Source organism: Asparagus officinalis, chromosome 7 (assembly GCF_001876935.1).
Source record: "Asparagus officinalis chromosome 7, Aspof.V1, whole genome shotgun sequence".
Taxonomy (NCBI): Eukaryota; Viridiplantae; Streptophyta; class Magnoliopsida; order Asparagales; family Asparagaceae; genus Asparagus; species Asparagus officinalis.
The window spans coordinates 13,899,797-13,921,512 of NC_033800.1; the positions used below are offsets into that span (position 1 = coordinate 13,899,797).

Below are 21,716 nucleotides of genomic sequence, written 5' to 3' on the forward strand. Positions count from 1 at the left end.
CTCCGAACAGGATTTGAAACAAGTCGAGGAAAACCAACGCGAACCATCTTATTTTCTACTGAAAGAGTGAGTGTTTATGAATCCATTAAGTATTTACCTAGATAACAACTGAAAGTCCATATGGTTCCTACTCTTACCTATTTGGTATTCCAGGTGACTCCAAATAGCTGGGAAAGTGGACTTTTCATTCTATTCTTGGTTTTCTTTGCTATTATTGCTGATGGCTATGTGCTTAAGAAGGTAAACAGAGTCCTAGCTTACTTGGGCAAACTTCATATTGTGGGAGGGGGAAAGAGATTCAGGTTTTATCAGTTATGGCTGCTGCATTAATGATTGCTTTTGCATTGTGATTCTGCAATGGGTTCAGAAGGTTCTCCTTTTGTGCAGGGATTGTAGAATCCTACTAGGAGCAAATAGAAACTTCTTTCTGAGTTGTTCTATAATTATAACTTCTGTGATTCCCCCAGAACTGCCAATGGAGTTATCAATAGCTGTTAATACCTCTTTAATTGCATTAGCACGCGGTGGTATTTTCTGCACAGAACCATTCAGAATACTCTTTGCTGGGAAGGTCAGTGAAGGATTTTTGGAATACCTGTGAAATCATTATGTCGTGTCCTGTGAGTTATAAATGTCAAAAGTTCACTACTATGTTTTTTTTATCATTTCTTACGCAGGTTGACGTATGTTGCTTTGACAAAACAGGGACTCTTACATCAGATGACATGGTATAACAGTAGTGGTAAACACTAATCTTTCATTTGCATTGTTCCATTATGCAATTTTCTTCCTTCAGAAAGAATGTATTCCCATATGGCATGCCTAATAAACGATTGGAGTTCTCTATACAAAATCTATACCTTTTTCGTAAGATTCTTTGCTGGTTCATTTGAATTTTGGAGACTTGCTATTGGACTTATTGCACGTCAGAAGGTGGGTGCACATACAGCCCACTGGCTGTATGGTTCCAGTGGCATGTCTTTTTGCAGCCTGTCTTTGTTGGCTGGTTGGAAATGTTGCACCATCTCATAGAGAGTTGTCAACAAGTTGATTTCAAGTCATCTTAATGGGAGTTGCTTAACTTTGGCCCTCTCCATAGCTGATCCAATTTGATGTGAGGAAGCTTTCATGATGACAATGATATTGAGTATATATGTTTCAGGAGTTTCAAGGAGTAGTCGTATTGGCTTATGATGCAAATTTAGAATCAGATGCTATTAAACTGCCTCTACGCACTGTGGAAGTTCTCGCAGCGTGTCATGCTTTAGTTTTTGTTGAGAACAAATTGGTATGTATATTTTACAGGTCATGCTCTATCATTACAACTGGTGATGAAATGGTAAAAATCTCATTTATTTGTCATTTTTACTTGTATTCAGGGTGGGGATCCTCTCGAAAAGGCAGCACTTAAAAGGCATAGATTGGATATACACCTCTGACGAGAAGGCCATGCCTAAAAAGTAAGTTACTTTATATGCAATAGAAGTTGATATCACATAGTTTAGGATTCCAAGAATTTGGAAACTTGGAGTTGGAAGTTGTTGCATACGTGTTTACGGGGTGCTTATTAGTCCTGCAGAAATAAAATATTACAGAGGCCTATCATGCTGCAAAATTAAGTTTTTTATGAACTTCTCATAGATAACATTAAATATTACCTGACTCCTACCTCCCCAGTCTGAAACAATAATCTATCTACGAATCTAAATAGTGACTAATAAACTAAATTAAGAAACAAACAAATTGTCCAATGAGCCTTATCTTCTTGAAACAAACGAGTCTTGCCAGATGAACCTTATCTTCTTACTTTCTAAATAACTAATCCTAACTAGTGAAACCTGGCAATGATAAAAAAGAACCTCTAAAATCTAAAATGAAAATAGAGAAATTTTTAATCTCTACTATTTTTGCTTGTAGAAATGGCGAACACAACGACGAAGACCGCAGGAAAAGACGAAGAACAGGTTTTGGGTGACTAGCGGTCGACCGCGGGTGGCGCGGCGGTCGATCGCAAACATGTACACAAGTTGGGAAACTCTCTGGATTTTTGGTGGTTGATCGCGACCGAACCCTGGAGTTGGGTTGACCTCTGGAGTTTTTGCGGTCGACCGCGACATGGGTTCGGCGGTCGACCGCGTAGCGGGTTTGGGCTTGTTTCGTTTCCTGTTCTGATTGGGTTTGTTGTTTGATATAAATAGTGATCACGTTTTTTAGGGTATTCTATTGATTGATTGGGTAGCTTGAAGGTGATTTTGAGCACAGAAAATAGAAATCTTTCTGAGCAATTGTTTGAGGGTTTAACTTTGAGAGATTTGAGAGATTTGTTTGAAAGGTTAGTTGAGTGATTTTGTAATCTCTACTTTGTACTCTCTTTTTCTATAGTGGAAACACATCCCTTCTTGCCCGTGGATGTAGGCAATTTGCCGAACCACGTTAAACTTTTGTGTTTGAGTTGGTACCGTTATATTTGGATTGTTTTGTCTTTTTCTCTTGGCGTTTGTGTTTGGTTCCCTAAAGCCCAACACTGCTTGCATCAATCTAAGATGGTGTAAGAAGTTATTGTTCTTATGAAGAAGCTACTTGGACATTCTTCAATTGCTTGCCTAGTGCAATTGTGCATTAGTGCAATTGTGCATTAGGCTCATGGTGGAATGATCAACGTGTGGAAACTTATAAGAAACTTTAGTTTATAATTGCATGAGGCTTATGGTGGAACATTTCTTATGAAAAAACTACTTGGACATTCTTCAACTGGTTGCCTGGTGCAATCACAAAAAGGTTTATGGTGGAACATTGTTATTGATCAAACGTGTGGAAACTTATAAGAAACTTAGTTTACAAGCTAATCTTGATTGTTGGTAACTTTTTCTTAATGGAAGGAAAAACACCAAGGGCGCGTTTGGTTTCGGTATTTTATCGGTGAAAACTTGCCATAGGGTCAAATCTGTGGCAGCTTTCACCCCAAATCGCCCCAAAAAGAGGCGATTTGGGGTGAAAGCTGTCACATATTTGACCCTGTGGCAGGCTTTCACCCACTTTCACCCTTAAAATATAAGAACCAAACGCGCCCCAAGTAAGCCATGAGTCAAGGGGGGACTTAATAAAATTATTGTAGACTCTTAGTTTGCAGACAGTTAATTACCGGAACCTATGATGCACGGATACGAATACGGGATACGGATGCGACACGGACACGGATATGAGATATGATAAAATCTAAAAAATAGGATACGGAGATACGACAAAGGAATTTTTTAAATTATTATTATATATAAATTTTTTTTATAAAATTCAACTAACAATCTAAAATATGGCTAGAAATATGGCTAGATTTTCTCTCTCATTATATGTAAAGAAGGGATTTGCGAGGAAAAAAAAACAGAGTCCACAATGGATGGGAACCAAAGTAACATCCAGCCTAAAGTCCAAGTAGGCCCAAATTCGTATTAGCCCAAAAACTAATTACATAACAAAAAGGACAATCCTCATGAACAACTCTCCACCAATCAGAACAAAGGAGGCATCTGTGTTTCTCCGAGTCTTTTCACAACCGTCAGATCTCCAGACACCCTTCTCTCCGCTCCGCCTATATACCATCGCCCGACCCACCCAGGTCCCCCAGCCCCCCAGATTACCCTCGTCCGAAAGGCTGTCATTGCTCTTGATTCCATCTCAAGAAAGCCTACAAAACCCTAGCTGTTGAGATCCTGATAGTCCGCACGAAGAGCAAGACTTGCCAGCAGTCCACCGGCGGAAGGCATCCGAGGAAGCGGCTTCGGCCACCAAGGTATCCCCATCTACCCCCTCTCACAAAACTCAAAAAGTCTTTTGTTCCCCCTCAAGAATGGGTTAAAAAAACTTGAACTTTTTCACGACCCCAGGCCGCAAGGAAATCGGCACCGACAACAGGCGGGGTGAAGAAACCACACAGTTACAGGCCAACTTTCACTTAACCCAATCACCCTAAAAACGAATCTGCGCCGATCTACTCTGGAATTGATTTGAAGAGTTGTATTTTTTTGAATTAGATATTACCTTAAATATAAAAAGAAGGAACACAAGTACTTAATTTAGACCTGGGTCGTTCAGGTGCTGCTGCTGTCTTTACAAAAGATTTCTGCATTTAGGAAATTTCAATTCAGTCACCAGTGTCCAAATGAGTTAGTATGCTTGGATTTTACACGACCCAGTCCCCAGCTTTTGCTTTACTTGGCATTCTCTGAGATTTGTCAATTATGATTCTGGTTGCTCATGTTGTGTGTATTCTTTGGCTCTCCATCCCATTTTTCCATCGCAAACTTCCCCTAGTATAGATGATGTGAAAACTACTACTCGATACATAGTGTCCAACTATCCGTGGTATGGCAGCTTTTCCAAGGGCATCCATAAACTTTCCAGCTTATTTGGCGAGATTAGTTTTCTCGTCAAAGTAATACTTGCTCGACTTTGTTTCCATGCTTTACTGCTTCTGTTAGTGTCTCCATAGTTGAAGGTGGATTGGAGAAAAGGAATAGTAGAAAGACAAACTTGTAGATGGTTGAAATAAAATAGAGAAATCCCATCTCACTAAGTAAACATAAGTTAGAGAAAAATGCAAACAATTAAAAAAGTTAAGAGCCTACACACCTAGCATGCACTAAAAAATTTCTCCTTTCCATTTCATACTTGGTGTATCTTAGTATTCTACTTGGGGAGAAGAATAGATTTTCTGTTGATGTTATTATATATCTATTTCTTGTTTTTATAACATTTATGAAGTATATATTTCTTTGTCTATGCAGATATATCTTGCAGAATTTGCAAATATAGCGGCGGTGTATCTTAGTATTCTCTCTTGGGGAGAAGAATAGATTTTCTTTTGATGTTTTTATATATCTATTTCTTGCTTTTATAACATTTATAAAGTATATATTTCTTTGTCTATGCAGATGTAGCATGCAGAATTTGCAAATATAGTGGCAGCATGCACATCAATTTTAAGTGTTTTTTGGTGTGTTCTTTGAACATTAGTTGTTCATTCTTCAATGTTCTATAACTGTTTGTTGACCTGTTCTTATTTTATTGCTATATTTTTTGCCTATAGGTTTGGCGGTCTTGCTGTGCAGATTGTACAAAGACACCACTTTGCCTCACACCTGAAGAGAATGGCTGTTGTCGTTCGTGTTGAAGAAGAATTATTGGCTTTTGTAAAGGTGAATAGTCATATTGATTTTTTTTTTCAAATTTACCGCACTTTCTTTCTTTTCTTCTTTCTTTGCATCCTAAATCTTGTGCTACAGTTAACCTTTAGTAAAGTTCTTCAAAAACACTGCTGAAAACCTGAGCCATTACAAGATACTTTATAGCATGTCTTCCTGATAAGCTCAATAGTGGTCTTCGTGATGCTGATCAAATTCACTATAATATGCTATCTGTGATTTCTGAATTCTTTAGTCATTGCTTATTGCTGCAATTTCTTTATTTATGCAGGGTGCACCGGAAACTATTTAAGAGAGGCTAGTTGATTTACCATCAACGTATGTGGAAACATACAAGAAATACACACGACAAGGTTCTCGGGTTTTGGCTCTTGCATACAAGAAACTTCCGAAAATGTTTTGTAAGTTGTCTCTGATGTTAACATATTCCTCGTCATTCGCTTGTACCTACTAAATAGCTTTCATGAAGACTTATTTTTTTAATCAGTAATTTTATACCATTGATTCGCGTTCTAGTGGCTCTTTTTCATAAATGAAGGGGTTGCCTTTTCAAGTCAAATTTAGATAATAATTCTCATAATCATGTCTTGCATGCTACACGTCCTATGATATCTTTTCCCGTGTTCACTTCTCCATAATGAGAAAATGTTAGGTTGTCTAACTAGTTGTCATATCTTCTGCAATTAACAAGTGATATTTTTATTTATGAAAGTGGGAAAAGGCGGCAAAGGAAAATGTACATCGTACAAAGACATACATGCACTAAATTGAATTTGGATGAGAGCTTTCCCCTCTCTAAGCATAAGAATATTAGCTTACCTCTTGTTAAAAATCTTTTGTAATAGATATTAGTCCCTTGATTGTTTCAAAATATGAAATTACTCTCTCAAATCATTGAAATTTCTTTTTATCTTAAATTCTTAATTTTTTTAAAGAAATTGATCCTTCGTATTACTAAAATTTATATTCTAAATTATTTTAAGTTTAGTCCATTCAATCATGGGTAGAATCAAGGGTAGAAGCAGCAACTATGTGGACTATTTTGAAAAGTAATTATGAGAACTAGAGGACCTAATAGCAATTTCAATGAGTTGGGGAATTCATTTGAAAATAACTTTTGAAATTGGGGACGTAATAGCAGTTTCAATTATTTGAGGGACTAATTCAAAGTATGAAACATTTGAGGGACTAGCATAATAAATTCATTAAAAAAATGTATTCCACCTATAAACCCAAAGTTTCATCCACGTTTGTATACTTATAAATCCTTATTTAGTAGCTATATTTTTTTATAACTTGCAATATTTCTTATCAAGCTCAAGAAGAGACTTTTTCGAAGTAACCGGGCAGATAAAAGAAGGCAAGCAAATGGGCATGTGGAAGGAAAACCTAGCAAGTAGTGAAGTAGATTTATGTAGAGAGTTGACTGAACATGCATATGAAGACTTGGATAGAGATGAAGAGCAGCATCAACCACTTGAAGATATATTACATGAGAATGTGGAGATTAATTTTGTACCCATCCTAGAAGTGGAATCTGGATATGAGGGTAGTGATACATTAAGAAGCTTATATAGTGGATAGTGATGAAGAATATGAATGTGAAGATAAATACCCGAATGCGTCTTAGTTTAACATCAATGAGAAACATATGCCACTAATACCACCAACACTACGCACGCATACACCATCAACACCACCATCACATAAAAACATTATAAGTATATCGCACGCATACACCATCAACACCACCATCACATAAAAACATTATAAGTATATATTTTGGGCTTTGTGTTAGGGTTAGAGTTAGGGTTTGTGTGTAACAGTTTGTATCAGTGTGTATCAGTGTATATGATATCATTTAGTCATGAAGAAAATTCATAACTAAGTAAGAATATATATTTAATTCATTTAATTAAAAAAAAGCAAAGTATATATATTACCTGATCCGACATAAACCGTCTCTTATATGCCTTCTGAGCCTTCTGAGGCAGAGTCGACATGAATTGTGTGAACTCTAATTCTCTCTGCTCCCGGCATCTCCGTTCTTCCTCTTCAATCCACTGATATGTTGTTTGCTGCGACTGCCAATCTTCAATCGCTTTTAATCGCTGCTCCATCGAGTCTTGATATGAACTGCTTCCTGGTGTTCATGGTGGTGCTGCAGACTCGTAGGTGCTACTAGACTCGTGCGGTCTCTGCTCGGATCCTCTCCTCCGGTATCTGTTCTTCCTACTGGGTCCATTGACCGTCTCGATAATGGAGTCCTCTCTACTTAGCCGGGTAGGAGTGTTAGAACAGACCTGAGACTGAGTTATTTGCTCTTGCACCTTGGCATGTAATTTCTCTTGTGATATATCAGAACCCGGGCAAGTCGACTTACTAATGATGCATTAATATGAAATTGAATATATAAATAAACTACTACTTACAGCCAGATCCTTATTCTTTGCTTTCTTCTCTTCATCGGTGTAATTCGGGCTCCAGGAAGTCAGAATACGATCTGCAAAATATCCGAGATCTCCTTTTCCTTATTTTATTCAAATATATCATTAACCCATAACACATAAATTATACTCAACTTAAAAGCTAATATATTATATACCTCAAGCTCCAATTGATGATAATGCTGGCTGAAAGACCTGGAGCCCCTGTGATACTTGTAACTGCGGAGCGCGTTGCAGTTCATCCTTGCTATTTCAGCTTGAGCCTGTAAAACAATGTCAAATCAAAACAATATAGAAATTCAAACAATAAATTAAAAATATATACTTTAATAATACCCGAATTTCAGCCGTGTCCCAGTATTCGCAAAGTGCAAAAAATTTTACTCCATCCACACACGTCAAGATGCCAGAATCGCTCCCAATCTTCTGTTATTTGAGCAAAATATTTTTTTTTACCTCAAACCGTCATCTCTTGAACGATAAATTGATTTGCGTGAAGCAGTAAGTCAGTAAGTCTAGGCACAAATATTATCGTCAAGAAAGAAAAATCGCTTCAGCATATAAAGAAAAAATAGATACAAATCAGTGTATTAAACATAATAATAAACTAATAACTAATAATGATGAAAATTAAAATAAACCACTCACACATATATATCTCCAACAAGCCACCAGCGCATCAATCCGCTGCGAATTCCACGTCAAAAAAATATTGAAGAAATCACGTCTCCTGGCTAATGCGACGAGAAAATTATTGAAAGCGTTGGCAAAGGCCTCGACTGGCACTCTGTTTTCCCATCGGATCACGACCCTCCGATGAATATTAGGGATGAGGTTCTGTTCCCTGGTAGCATTGCGACCGCGTCTAGGAGGTCGCCCGGTACCTGCGAAACAATGAATTGGATGAAACAATGAATCAATCCATATTTGCTATTAAAATTTAAAATAATAACCGATAAACTATAAAAATCTATTCATACCTTTTAGTTCGAGGCATCTACGCCTTGCTTGTTTGTACCTATGCTGCGCAATAAGGCTCAAATCTCCTCTCCTCCAATACATCTGCATGCGGTAGCGGTGGTATCTCCGCATGCTGTGTAGGATCAGCCTGTGTCTCCACGTCATGTGGAGCATCTCCGCGTGATGTGTCCTGTGGCTGCGAGTCATGTGTAGTATCTCCTCGTCCTGTGTAGTAAATGTTAAAAAAATGTTAGGCTTACGTTAATAGTTTATAGACGTAACAATATAACAAATAAATAAAAATACCTGACGTAGAGGCATGTGTGTCGCCTCCAGAATGTCTACAAAAAAGTCTCTCAAGCGCTTTCTTACGTAATCCTTTTGTCATCTATACTTTGAAAACATAATGAATATCCAACAAAAGCATATAATGTAAATAATTAATAAAATAGCACATGACAGCAAAATCGCGTGTACATGATGTCTAGTCAAACAGATAATATAAAGGTAATAATATAATACATGACACACCGTGATACATGATAACCAGTCAAACAGATAATAGAAAAGGAATAATATAATACAATGAATGTTCTTTTTAATTCATAACCTAGTATTACATTATTATGATGATGTTGAGGCTCTACTCTACGATCGTGTGCGGATAGCCTGCGACCGTGTGCGTGCCGACGAAAGGACTGTTCTTATAGTTTTATCGACTCCGCTGCGGACAGGTTTTTTACCTTTACGCCTTATCTCACATATAATCGCATGTACATCAGGGCGCGCTAGTACAATTTCATCGTCCAGATTATTATTTTGTGTTAATGAAAACTCCTCGGCTATTTCGTCGGCCAAGATAACCTCCTCATCGTGATCTTCGTCAGACACGGTTCATGAATGTAGGCTCTAGGCAGATCCTTAAGGATAACCCATCTTCGTCAGACACGGCCAAGATAACCCTAACCCTCACCCCCACCCTCAACCTCACCTAACCCTAACCCTCATCCTCACCCTCACCCCCCACCCTCAACCTCACCTAACCCTAACCCTCATCCTCACCCTCACCCCCCACCCTCACCCTCACTTAACCTTAACCCTAACCCTAACCCTAACCCTCACCTAACCTTAATCCTAACCCTAACCCTCACCCTCCCCTCCCCTAACCCTAATCATAACCTTAACCCTCAAACTCACCCTCACCTAACCCTAACCCTAACCCTAACCATCAACCTCGCCCTCACCCCTCACCCTTACCTTCACCCTCCCCTAACCCTAACCATAACCCTAACCCTCAAACTCACCCTCACCCTAACCCTCACCTAACCCTAACCTTCACTTAACCCTAATCCTAACCCTAACCCTCAACCTCACCTTCACCCCCCCTCTCACCTAACCCTAATCCTAATCCTAACCCAAACCCTAACCCTAATCTTAATCCTAATCCTAACTTAACTCTAACCCTCACCCAACCCTAACCCTAACCCTCGCCTAACCCTAACCCTAACCCTAACCCTAACCCGTTTTAAATTTAATTTTTTATATTATAATTTCATCAAGATGAACATTTTTATTAGGGTTTGGATTTTTTTCATAATTTTTTTGTTTTGTCAAAATTAAACTCTAATTGTTAAAATTAAACCCTAATTGTAAAATTAAGAATTTTATCTTTTTTCCCCCCCCTCAATCTCTCCTCTCTCCCTCTCTCACACCTCAGTCGGTGATTCGTCGTGGCCCGAGGACACTGTCGGTGCGTCGGCGTCGGGCCGACGAGAGAGAGGGAGAGAGGAGAGATTGAGGGAGGGAGAGATAAAGATAGATTGAGGGGAGAGAGAAAGAGAGATTGAGGGGGAGGGAGAGGGATACCTTGAGAGAGAGGGCGGCGACGGCGGAGACTACTCCGAACGGCGGCGTCGTCGCCTCGTCGGAACGGCGTGGGTATTTGCGGGGGGGGGGGGGGGGGCTTGAGAACGATATCGAAATTGGGGAGGGGGGAATGAGGAGAGGGGGGAAATGAGAGATGGGGGGAACGAGGCAGGCTTCGGATCGGCGCGCGGGCTACCTAAAAAAATTTGGGCGCCCGCGCCCAAAAAAAGTTTTGACGTTGATTTTTTTAGCGACGGAAAATCCGTTGCTAAAAAAAGTCTTTAGCGACGGAAAATTTCCGTCTCTAAAATTACGAATTCCATTGACAATTTTTTTTGCCTATGGAACTATAGCGACGAAAATTTCCATCGTTATATGTTATGTTATAGCGACGGAAATTTTCGTCGCTATAGTTCCGTAGGCAAAACTCTACTTTCTAGTAGTGATAACCTGTTGATGTATCTCTCTTTTCTTTCCTTTTTACTTAGAATCACAATGATGCTTGAACTTAGGATTTCTACATTCTTAAAAGTCACTTTACTAACTTGAAGACTAATTGCTATTGAATTTGATGCACAAGACTATCCAATTGAGAATAAGAACTCTAATATTTGATGACTAAAGAGACTAGTGTTTTTTAGGAGGTCAAAAGAACTTAGAGTTAATGTGAATATATTTCAAGTTTCACAGAGTAATTTTTTCATTAGCTCCCTCATGTGGTAATTGCTGATTTCATATGTAGTATCTTTTTACAAATGTTTCAAAAACTTCGTTCAAGTGCGGAGCATAGATTTTGTGCACAACACTAGTTGTATGCCAATTTTAGATGTGTTGGGTATAAGGGAAAGAAACAAAAAGAGTTCCTTTGACAAGCAGCCACATCATACACATTTGATTTTCAATACTATATGGACAAGATACATAAAGAAAACCCAGAAGCTCACAAATACTTACTTAATATTAGAGATAAGATGTGGACAAGATATGCATTTAGTATCATGTCAAGATGTGATTTTCTTTATAATAATATATCTAAATCATTTAATAAGTATACAAGAGATGCCAGAGAGAAGCTAGTGACTACAATGCTTGAAATGATAATGAAGCTTATGATGAAGAGAATACGAAGATAAGAAGGAGAAGATGAAGAATCACATGGCTAGAGTTTGTTCACGACCTGAAAAGAAGCTAGCCAAAATCATGAGCGATGCAAGTCATTGTTCATATGTATGTGCTGGAAGTGGACAATATGAGGTGACATATATGGATGAGACTCAGGTGGTAAACCTAGTGAAAATAATACGTCAATATGGGGTGTGAGATCTTTCAGGCATTACTTGTAAACATGCAGGTCGTGTTATATTAGCGGGAAATAGAAATGTTGCTGATTTTGTTTATCCCTACATGCGCAAGGATACATATATCAGAGCTTATGCATATATGATTTCTCCATAGTCAGATTCTGGGCTATGGCTCGAGACAAAGAAGGGAAGAATCCTACCTCCTGCTTATAGTTCTATTCCTGGAAGACCGACTAAAAAGGGGAAGTAACATCCTGAAGTGTACGGCTAGTCACAAAGTGAGATGCTCCAAATGCTTTTAGCTCGGACATAATGTAAGAAAATGCACAAAAATAGCTCCTCCAAAGCCTTCAAGTTCCATTCAAAATAAAGGAGGTAGACCTCTGATTCCTAGAGGAGAAGTAAGAAGCTTATTCATTGCACATGATGAACCTCCAGATGCTTGTTCTAGAATAGAAGGTTTTTCATCTATTATTGCTCCAAGAGGAAGAGGAAGAGGAAGCCACAAAGGAGGAACTAATAAGAGAGGAGATTGGGGAAGAAATTCAAACGGTAGAGGTTTACTCACACAAGTCGATGGACATGAGAGGGGATATTTTGCAAATACAAATGTTGCTCAGTTTGCTACAACGGAAACTCATGCTTACAAGTTGGATATGAGGAGGGCCGGTACTAAACAAAGCACGAGCAGATAAACAAATGCTCAAAACTTGGCATGTTTTCCAATGAGATCCAATACAAGTGAACAATATCAAATTGCCAGTTAATATTCTTTGTATATTTTTTAGTATATATAATTAGTCAACTTACACATCATATTTCTCTCCATATGCCAGATTGAAAATACAACACAGTTATCTCCTGGTATGCACGGTTCTAGTCAGTATAAATTGTCTACAACTTAAATGACATGATGATTAGAGAAGGGAGATGAAGGATAGTCTAACTGTGCATATGGAGCTTAACTTGGTAGTGGTCTTGAGTTTATCAAATATGTTGTTATGTATGTTTTTGCAAGACAAGTATGTGCTGTACTGTTTTTTTTTTTGAGATAATTTCAAGCTTCTTTATGTATTGACTACAGGGAGAATTTGCGATTGTATTTTTAAAACCTATTCTTTATGTACTGCTAATTTGTGATTGACTACAGGGAGAATTTGCGATTGACTTTTTAAACCTATTCTTGCGATAGACTACAGGGAGAATTTGCGATTTCGTAGAGGGGGCAATTTGATAATGTCCTGTAATCGTTTTTAGAAGGTTCGCCAGCGATGGCAATTTGGTAATGGTACAAGAGGAACTGAGGGCAATTTTGGTAAATAGGAACAGGAAAAGACTTATGCTACCCTATTAATCGCCTAGCAGATGTACTTCACAGTGGTCAGTGTTTTCTCCTCCTCCCCTCTCCAAAATCAATGGCAACCAGTTCCTTTAATCACAAACCCCCCGAACTCCCCAAGCTAGTTCCGTCGCGTCACGAAAGATAAAGGAGTGGGGACAGCTCTCTTTCCCTCAGTCCTTCTCCCACAAAATCTGCACCTCACGGCTAAAGTCATCACCCCCATCCCCATCTTGGTCGCTGCTGGAAATGGCCGAAGAAGAAGGTCAAGATCTCCCGCAGGTTATTCCGCTTCTTTACCTCGCTGTGGGTTCATGGATCCGGACGGCTCCACCACCAGCAGGGGTGGCCCTGACGCCGACGCGTCACCGCCGGCAGGATCCGACGCGCCACCGCCCGCAGGAGCCGACGCGCCACCACTCTCCCCGTAGTCCACCACCGATCCCCACTCTCTCTCTACGCCCGTTCTTTCTCTACTACAGATTTTTCTTCGCCTCGGGGGATTTGCTTTTGTTTTTTTGAATTCTTAGTGATATTAAAATGTATAGAGTGAATTAGTACAGGATTGATTGGGTCATTTTGTTTTTAGATCCAACATTTTTACTTCAGAATTTTGGATCTAAAAACAAAATGATCCAATCCTGTACTAATTCACTTTATACATTTTAATATCACTAAGAATTCAAAAAAGCAAATCTACCGAGCTAAGCAAAATCTGCAGGCAGAGAAAGAACGGGCGTAGAGAGAGGAGTTGGGGATCGGGAGGTGGACTACAGGGAGAGTGGTGGCGCGTCGGCTCCTGCGGGCGGTGGCGCGTCGGATCCTGCCGGCGGTGGCGCGTCGGCGTCAGGGCACCGCCTGCTGGTGGTGGAGCCGTCCGGATCCATGAACCCGCAACGAGGTAAAGAAGCGGAATGGCCGGCGGGAGGTCTTGACATTCTTCTCTTGGCCATTTCCAGCAACGGCAAAGATCGGGATAGGGTGATGAGCTTTGGTCGTGAGGTGCAGATTTTGTGGGAGGACTGAGGGAAAGAGAGCTGTCCCCATTCCTTGATCTTTCGTTCGTGGACGCGACGGAACTAGCTTGGGGAGATCGGGGGGTTTCTGATTAAAGGAACTGGTTGCCATTGATTTTGGAGAGAGGAGGAGCAGGTGTTACGAAGGAGGAGGAAGAGAAAACACTGACCACTGTGAAGTACACTATGCTGCTACGCGATTTTTATAGGGTAGTATAAGTCTTGTCCTGTTCCCATTTACCAAATTGCCATCGATTCCTCATTTACCATTTACCAAATTTTCACCGCTCGCGAACCTTCTAAAAACGGTTATAGGATATTTATCAAATTGCCCCCTCTATAAAATTGCAAATTCTCCCTATAGTCAATCACAAAGAATAGGTTTTTAAAGTCAAATCGCAAATTCTCCCCGTAGTCAATCGCAAATTAGCAGTATATAAAGAATAGGTTTTAAAAATCGATCGCAAATTCTTCCTGTAGTCAATACATAAAGAAGCTTGAAATTATCCCAGAAAAAACAGTACCGCACATACTTGTCTTGCAAAAATACATAGACAACATATTTGATAAACTTAAGACCACTACCAAGTTAAGCTCCATCTGCACAGTTGGACTATCCTTCATCTCCCTTCTCTTAATCATCATGTCATTTAAGTTGTAGACAATTTATGCTGACTAGAACCGTGCATACCAGGAGATAACTGTGTTGCATTTTCAATCTGGCATATGGAGAGAAAATATGGTTAGAATATAAATGTTAAATAAGAACATGTGAAATAGGAGTGTTTTAACTTTTCACCTGAGATTGTGAAGTTGCATTTGAACTCAATGGAATCTGACCCTTCTAATTACTGACATGTTATTGTTGCATTGTTGCAAATCAGCCAATTGTGTTGCATTTTCAATTTTGTAAAAAAGAGTCATACAATTGTGATGTGTAAGTTGACTAATTATATATACAAAGAATATTAACTGGCAATTTGTTATTGTTCACTTGTATTGGATCTTATTGGAAAACATGCCAAGTTTTGAGCATTTGTTTATCTGCTCGTGCTTTTTTTAGTACCAGCCCTCATCATATCTAACTTGTAAGCATGAGTTTCCGTTGTAGCAAACTGAACACCATTTGTATTTGCAAAATATCCCCTCTCATGTCCATCGACTTGTGTGAGTAAACCTCTACCGTTTGAATTTCTTCCCTAATCTCCTCCTCTCTTATTAGTTCCTCCTTTGTGGCTTCCTCTTCCTCTTGGAGCAATAATAGATGAAAAACCTTCTATTCTAGAACAAGCATCTGGAGGTTCATCATATGTAATGAATAAGCTTCTTACTTCTCTAGGAATCAGAGGTCTACCTCCTTTATTTTGAATGGAACTTGAAGGCTTTGGAGGAGCTGTTTTTGTGCATTTTCTTACATTATGTCCGAGCTAAAGGCATTTGGAGCATCTCACATTGTAACCAGCTGTACACTTCAGGATGTTACTTCCCCTCTTTAGCCGGTCTTCCAGGAATAGAACTATAAGCAGGCGGTAGGATTATTCCCTTCTTTGTCTCTGGCCATGGCCCAGAATCTGGCTATGGAGAAATCATATATGCATAAGCTCTCATATATGTATCCTTGCGCATGTAGGGATGAACAAAATCAGCAACATTTCTATTTCCCGCTAATATAACACAAACTGCATGTTTACAAGGAATGCCTGAAAGATCCCACACCCCACATTGACGTATCATTTTCACTAGGTTTACCACCTGAGTCTCATCCATATGTCACCTCATGTTGTCCACTTCCAACACATACATATGAACAATGAGTTGCATCGCTCATGATTTTGGCTTAGCTTCTTTTCAGGTCATGGACAAACTCTGCCCATGTGATTCTTCATCTTCTCCTTAACTTCGTATTCTCTTCATCATAAGCTTCCTTATCATTTCAAGCATTGTAGTCACTAGCTTCTCTCTAGCATCTCTTGTATACTTATTAAATGATTTAGATATATTATTACAAAGAAGATCAAATCTTGACATGATACTAAATGCATATCTTGTCCACATCTTATCTCTAATATTAAGTAAGTATTTGTGAGCTTCTGGGTTTTTATTTATGTATCTTGTCCATATAGTATTGAAAATCAAATGTGTATGATGTGAGTGCTTGTCAAAGGAGCTCTTTTTGTTTCTTTACCTTATACCAAACATATCTAAAATTGGCATACAACTAGTGTTGTGCACAAAATCTATGCTCTGTTCTTGAAAGAAGTTTTTCAAACATTTGTAAAAAGATCCTACATATGAAATCAACAATTACCACATGAGGAAGCTAATGAAATAATTACTGTGAAACTTGAAATAGATTCCCATTAACTCTAAGTTCTTTTGACCTCCTAAAAAACACTAGTCTCTTTAGTCATCAAACATTAGAGTTCTTATTCTCAATTGGATAGTCTTGTGCATCAAATTCAATAGCAATTAGTCTTCAAGTTAAGAAAGTGACTTTTAAGAATGTAGAAGTTAAGAAAGTGACTTTTAAGAATGTAGAAATCCTAAGTTCAAGCATCATTGTGATTCTAAGCAAAAAGGAAAGAAAAGAGAGATACATCAACAAGTTATGTATACTAGAACTGAAAATCAGTTTAATTTATGAAATTTTTGATATAGCTAAAACATAATATATTATAAATATTATAAACATTCAGTACTAGAAATACGAGTTATCTATAAGTTATCACACACACATATTACTTGAATGTATGAAATAATGATTTAAAATTTAAACCAAAAAATTAATCTATCTTTTGTCTATCAAATATCCATGTAACATGTTTGTCTTCTATTCCACCAAGTGCTATTAATAACAAGTCCTTGAACCAACACCATATCTTACTTGTTTCACCATCAACTAGAGCTATTGCTATAGGGCACATTTGGTTATTTGGATCTGTTCCAATTACACTGAATAAAATGAGACTGAGATTGCTTCTCAACCCTCCAAAAAATCTCTTGATACAACCAGCAAAAGAAATGAATAATCTTTGAAATGTAGGATGCTTATTGTTTCCTTCTAACTCAACATTCATTTCAATTATAGATCCAGGATTCTTCTCCAAAAGAATATGAGTGTAATCCCAGAGCTTGACAAATTGCTCCAAGCCATCTTTAGTGCCTTTCTTCCTGTTCTATACATTTGTTGCTTGGCAACATCGAACTCCAAGCCTCTCACAACAGTTTCAGACATTAAATTCACTTTTCAATACAGATCATCCCTTATCTGCTCCATGTATCTTTCTGCATACCAAGATGAGTTAGCAATTCTATTTTTTGTCACTTTAGGGCATTGGCAATTATCATTGAAGCTCTGGATTTGAAAAAAAAATGTTTGCTCTCTATTCTAAAATCCATATATCTTCCCATTCACAACCTATCCAATTTCCATTCTCTTTCTTCCTATATATGCAATGGACTGAGATCTTCCTTTTCTCATTCTTTGTATACTTACATTGAAGTCTGCTCAAAATGGCATATTGTTGTAGTGCTCTTCTGAATGCTTTATGATATGTAAATTTCACGTCAGTCTCAAGCATAGGTTTCTCATTGATGTTAAACTGAGACGCATTCGGGTATCTATCTTCACATTCATGTTCTTCATCACTATCCACTATATAAGCTTCTTAATGTATCACTACCCTCATATTCAGATTCCACTTCTGGGATGGGTACAAAATTAATCTCCACATTCTCAGGTAAGATACCTTCAAGTGGTTGATGCTGCTCTTCATCTCTATCCAAGTCTTCATATGCATGTTCAGTCAACTCTCTACATAAATCTACTTCACTACTTGCTAGGTTTTCCTTCCACATGCCCATTTGCATGCCTTCTTTTATCTGCCCGGTTACTTAGAATAAGTCTCACTGGTACAATCATGAGCAGCCCTAACGGGTGGTAGGAACCGTTGGGGCTAGTTTTATCAGCACCAACGGTTTTACCCGTTGGGGCAATTCAATTTTTCCCAAAAAAAATCGGAGGGATTAATTGAGCCCGCGCGCCCAGCAGCCCTAAAATTTATTTGCCCCCAAAAATTCCGATCTCTCTCTAATTCCCTCCCACCCTCGCTCTCTCTCGCCAAATCCATCGCCGTCGCCCTCCTCTCATCGTCGTCGTCAGAGCTCACTCTCCGCCTCCCTCCCTTTCTTGTCGCCAAAACCAGCACCGCCCTCCCTCCTTCCCTCTCTCTCGTCAAAACAAGCACCTCCCTCCTCTCATCGTCAGAGCTCTTGCCGCCGCCGCCTCCCCTAAAATCCCTAATTCGAGCTCCTCCTCTGATTCGAGCTCCTCCTTCAGTAGTAGATTCGAGCTCCTCTTCCTCCTCCTCCTTCGTCGTTGCTGCCTTTTGTCCTATACATTGAAAGGTACATGTCTATTTCTTGCCTCTCTCTTTAAATAGTAATAGGTATGTTAATAAAGATAGCTTCACATTTTTTACCCTATACCTGATCTTATTTTAGCTTTACATTCTTTTACCATACAGCTGAATTTATTTTCTGATTGCTATTTCCTGCCTTCTGTCCTCTACATTGAAATTTACATGATTGCTGATTGATAACTTCTTTTTGTTTTCAAGTGGTTTGGTCTCTTGCACTTAATTCTGTACTAGATATATGAAGGGTGCTGATGAATTCAAAGTGACGACTTCAAGCTGCAGATAGATGGCATGTAGTCTATTAAGAGTTATGGTTTATTGAATGCTAATTGAATGCTTATTAAAACAGTGTCAAAATTTGTTGAACCATTAAAGAAGCTTTAGTTGTCAAGTCTCATAATTCTTTATGAGCTTATCTAAACTGTTTGCTATTTAAGCTGCTGATGATTAATTCCTTGCTTATACCAGTTGGTATGAGAAATAAATAAAACTAATATCCCTTCAGATCACATCTTTGTTGGCTAGGCTTAGAATCAAATCACCAACAAGGTCAAGCTTATTAAGTATTAACAGGTGAATAATACATCACCTTGAGGACCACATTTGCCTTCTGTGTTGGTGTGTTGCTCAATACAGGATATTAATCTTTTGACGTGACGTGAATTAGACCTCAACATTTTTGATGGTTTAAGTGTTCGAACTGTCCGTTTGGACAAACATATGAAGTGAGTGGTCATATCATGATTTGTCCCCAGTTTTTTTGGACAAGGTCAATGGTTTCATCTGTAAGTGAGGCATGCATCATTGCCTCTTATTGACTAATGGTTTCATCTGTAAGTGAGGCATGCATCATTGCCTCTTATTGACTAATATGCACATGTAATCTACGTTGAAAAAAAAAATTGTAGTAGCTCATATGATCTTAATCTCATGTGTGACTAGTAAGCTAAATGATGCACCATTAATATCAATGAAATTGGACTGCTTGTGTTAAATTTGATTTATCCACTTTCTTATGACCCATTGATGACTTATTTTCTTTGAAATTGGACTGCTTGTGTTAAATTTGATTTATCCACTTTCTTATGACCCATTGATGACTTATTTTCTTGAATGCATGAGACTAACCTTCATAGACAACTTTCTTATGACCCATTGATGACTTATTTTCTTGAATGCATGAGACTAACCTTCATAGACACCAAATTCTTCACCATAGAAACCTAGTGAAAATTTCATACACAATGAATATTTGATGCACTAGGCACATTTCACATTTATGGAAATTGTGATTAAATTCATACCTAAATCCTCATGTATGTCGTAAATATTTGCAGACTTCTTAGTGACATTTGCCAGGCTTCTATATAAATGTCTACAAGAGATCACTAGTCTAGATATCTAAATTAATTGAGCTAAGAAAACCCAACAGTGTGCATTGGTTGTGACTGGGAAGATAAGCGTCAGTGTTGTGTACATTAATTGTAGATTGGAGTTGAACTAGCCGCTAACCAGGTCAGTGAAGCAACTTATGCAGATGTTGTATGTGATATGTTACATACTGTGTTCCATATAATTGTTACTTTTAATTCCCTTTTACTGGTAGATGTGACTCCAATTTGTACCGTCCAATTAACCTAATAGCTTTGTGCTCCTAGAGATAATAGTGGCTGTCAATTCTCAATGGCCTCTCCTTTCATTTAGTGGCTATTCATAACCTGAAGCAATCCAAGTTTTACAACGGTAGCATGTGAGATGTTGCTCTAATAATTGGACCTAAATTAAATCTGCTTGATGACTCAATAATTGGACCTAAATGACTCAATAATTGGACCTAAATTATGTGGGAAAATTTTTGGTACCAACACTGAGAGATTAACAATTGGCATCTATGACTGCTATTGAAATGTTTACACATTTTCTCAGAATATTCTTCTACCTGAATATATCAGATGATGCCTCCACAATGTGGGAGAAGAGAACTTTGGCGTTCGACAGATATCTGATCTCCGAGCCAGCAAGTGCATATTTCCCCTGTACATTGCACATGATATCAAGGAGGCCCATTTTTTTCTGTTAATTTACCCCCACTCCACCAAACCCAAAAAAAAAACAGATCCTGTGGGGTCCATTTCATATGTTTGATTATTATTGTATCTACACATCTGAGAGAGTGGATTATGAATAATTTGTAGACAATGGATCCAAGTCTCAAGATTCTTGTATTTGAAATTTAAGGCAATGTGTAACTGTCACACAGTGTTAATTTCAAGCTAATGTCTAGATTGGGTTTTTAATTTATAATTGTCCAGTTATCATTTAATTTCTAAGAGGTAATTGGTAGTCGGTGTTAGATTTTTGCTATATTCTTTTACTGCTTGAAATATAACCGATAATTGGCATATATTATCCTTTGAGGTCCATTGCATATGTTTGATTTTATTGTATCTACACATCTGTGAGAGTGGATTATGAATAATTTGTAGACAAAATGGATCCAAGTCTCAAGATTCTTGTATTTGAAATTTAAGGCAATGCGTAACGGTGTTAATTCAAGCTAATGTCTAGATCGGGTTTTTAATTTTTAATTGTCCAGTTATCATTTAATTTCTAAGAGGTAATTGGTAGTCGGTGTTAGATTTTTGCTATATTCTTTTACTGCTTGAAATATAACCGGTAATTAGCATATATTATGTGAAAATTTCATACACAATAAATATTTGATGCACTAGGCATGTTTCACATTTATGAAAATTGTGATTAAATTTAAACAAGTAAATAAAATTTCTTTATACCAAACTATATATGTGTACGTATGCATGAAATAATATAATGTTGATGTTAACAATTCATGTTGAGAATAGAATTCATAAGGATGAATTACATGAAGAGCATCACAATTGGAATGATGAACGGTTGGAGAAGCATCATCAAGAAAATTTGTGCCTGGTTTAAAAATTATGTAAGAATTTCTTATATGTCATTGTATTAATCTATAATTTTATCTTTATATTCCTAGAATTGGAATGATGAACTGTTTTCTCAGGTCCAAGATCCAAACTCAGAATTAACATTAGATCAATATTTCTTCAATGATCTCTCCTACATTTTTTCGGTTAATTAGCTTGTATATACATTTAATATGTGTTGTTGCTTGATTCAAATGTCCTA

General features: G+C 38.0%; 1 protein-coding gene and 1 long non-coding RNA gene across 6 annotated transcripts; both read left to right on the forward strand.

The window, feature by feature from the left end:
- LOC109850704 (probable manganese-transporting ATPase PDR2) lies at positions 11-2,238 on the forward strand. The gene is made up of 7 exons (XM_020420760.1): positions 11-66; positions 154-311; positions 388-571; positions 678-728; positions 1,163-1,288; positions 1,380-1,460; positions 1,918-2,238. Exons 3-6 carry the CDS (start codon positions 476-478, stop codon positions 1,437-1,439), a joined length of 333 nt encoding a protein of 110 aa, XP_020276349.1. The 5' UTR covers positions 11-66; positions 154-311; positions 388-475; the 3' UTR covers positions 1,440-1,460; positions 1,918-2,238.
- LOC109848416 lies at positions 3,755-21,606 on the forward strand. Of its 5 annotated transcripts, XR_002248786.1 has the most exons (7): positions 3,755-3,787; positions 3,882-3,930; positions 4,929-4,990; positions 5,084-5,192; positions 5,470-5,599; positions 20,498-21,507; positions 21,592-21,606. It is a non-coding gene; the product is annotated as an uncharacterized LOC109848416 (long non-coding RNA). The 5 variants fall into 5 exon arrangements; XR_002248787.1 differs by lacking the exons at positions 3,755-3,787; positions 3,882-3,930 and adding an exon at positions 4,668-4,678; XR_002248784.1 differs by lacking the exons at positions 3,755-3,787; positions 3,882-3,930 and adding an exon at positions 4,764-4,824.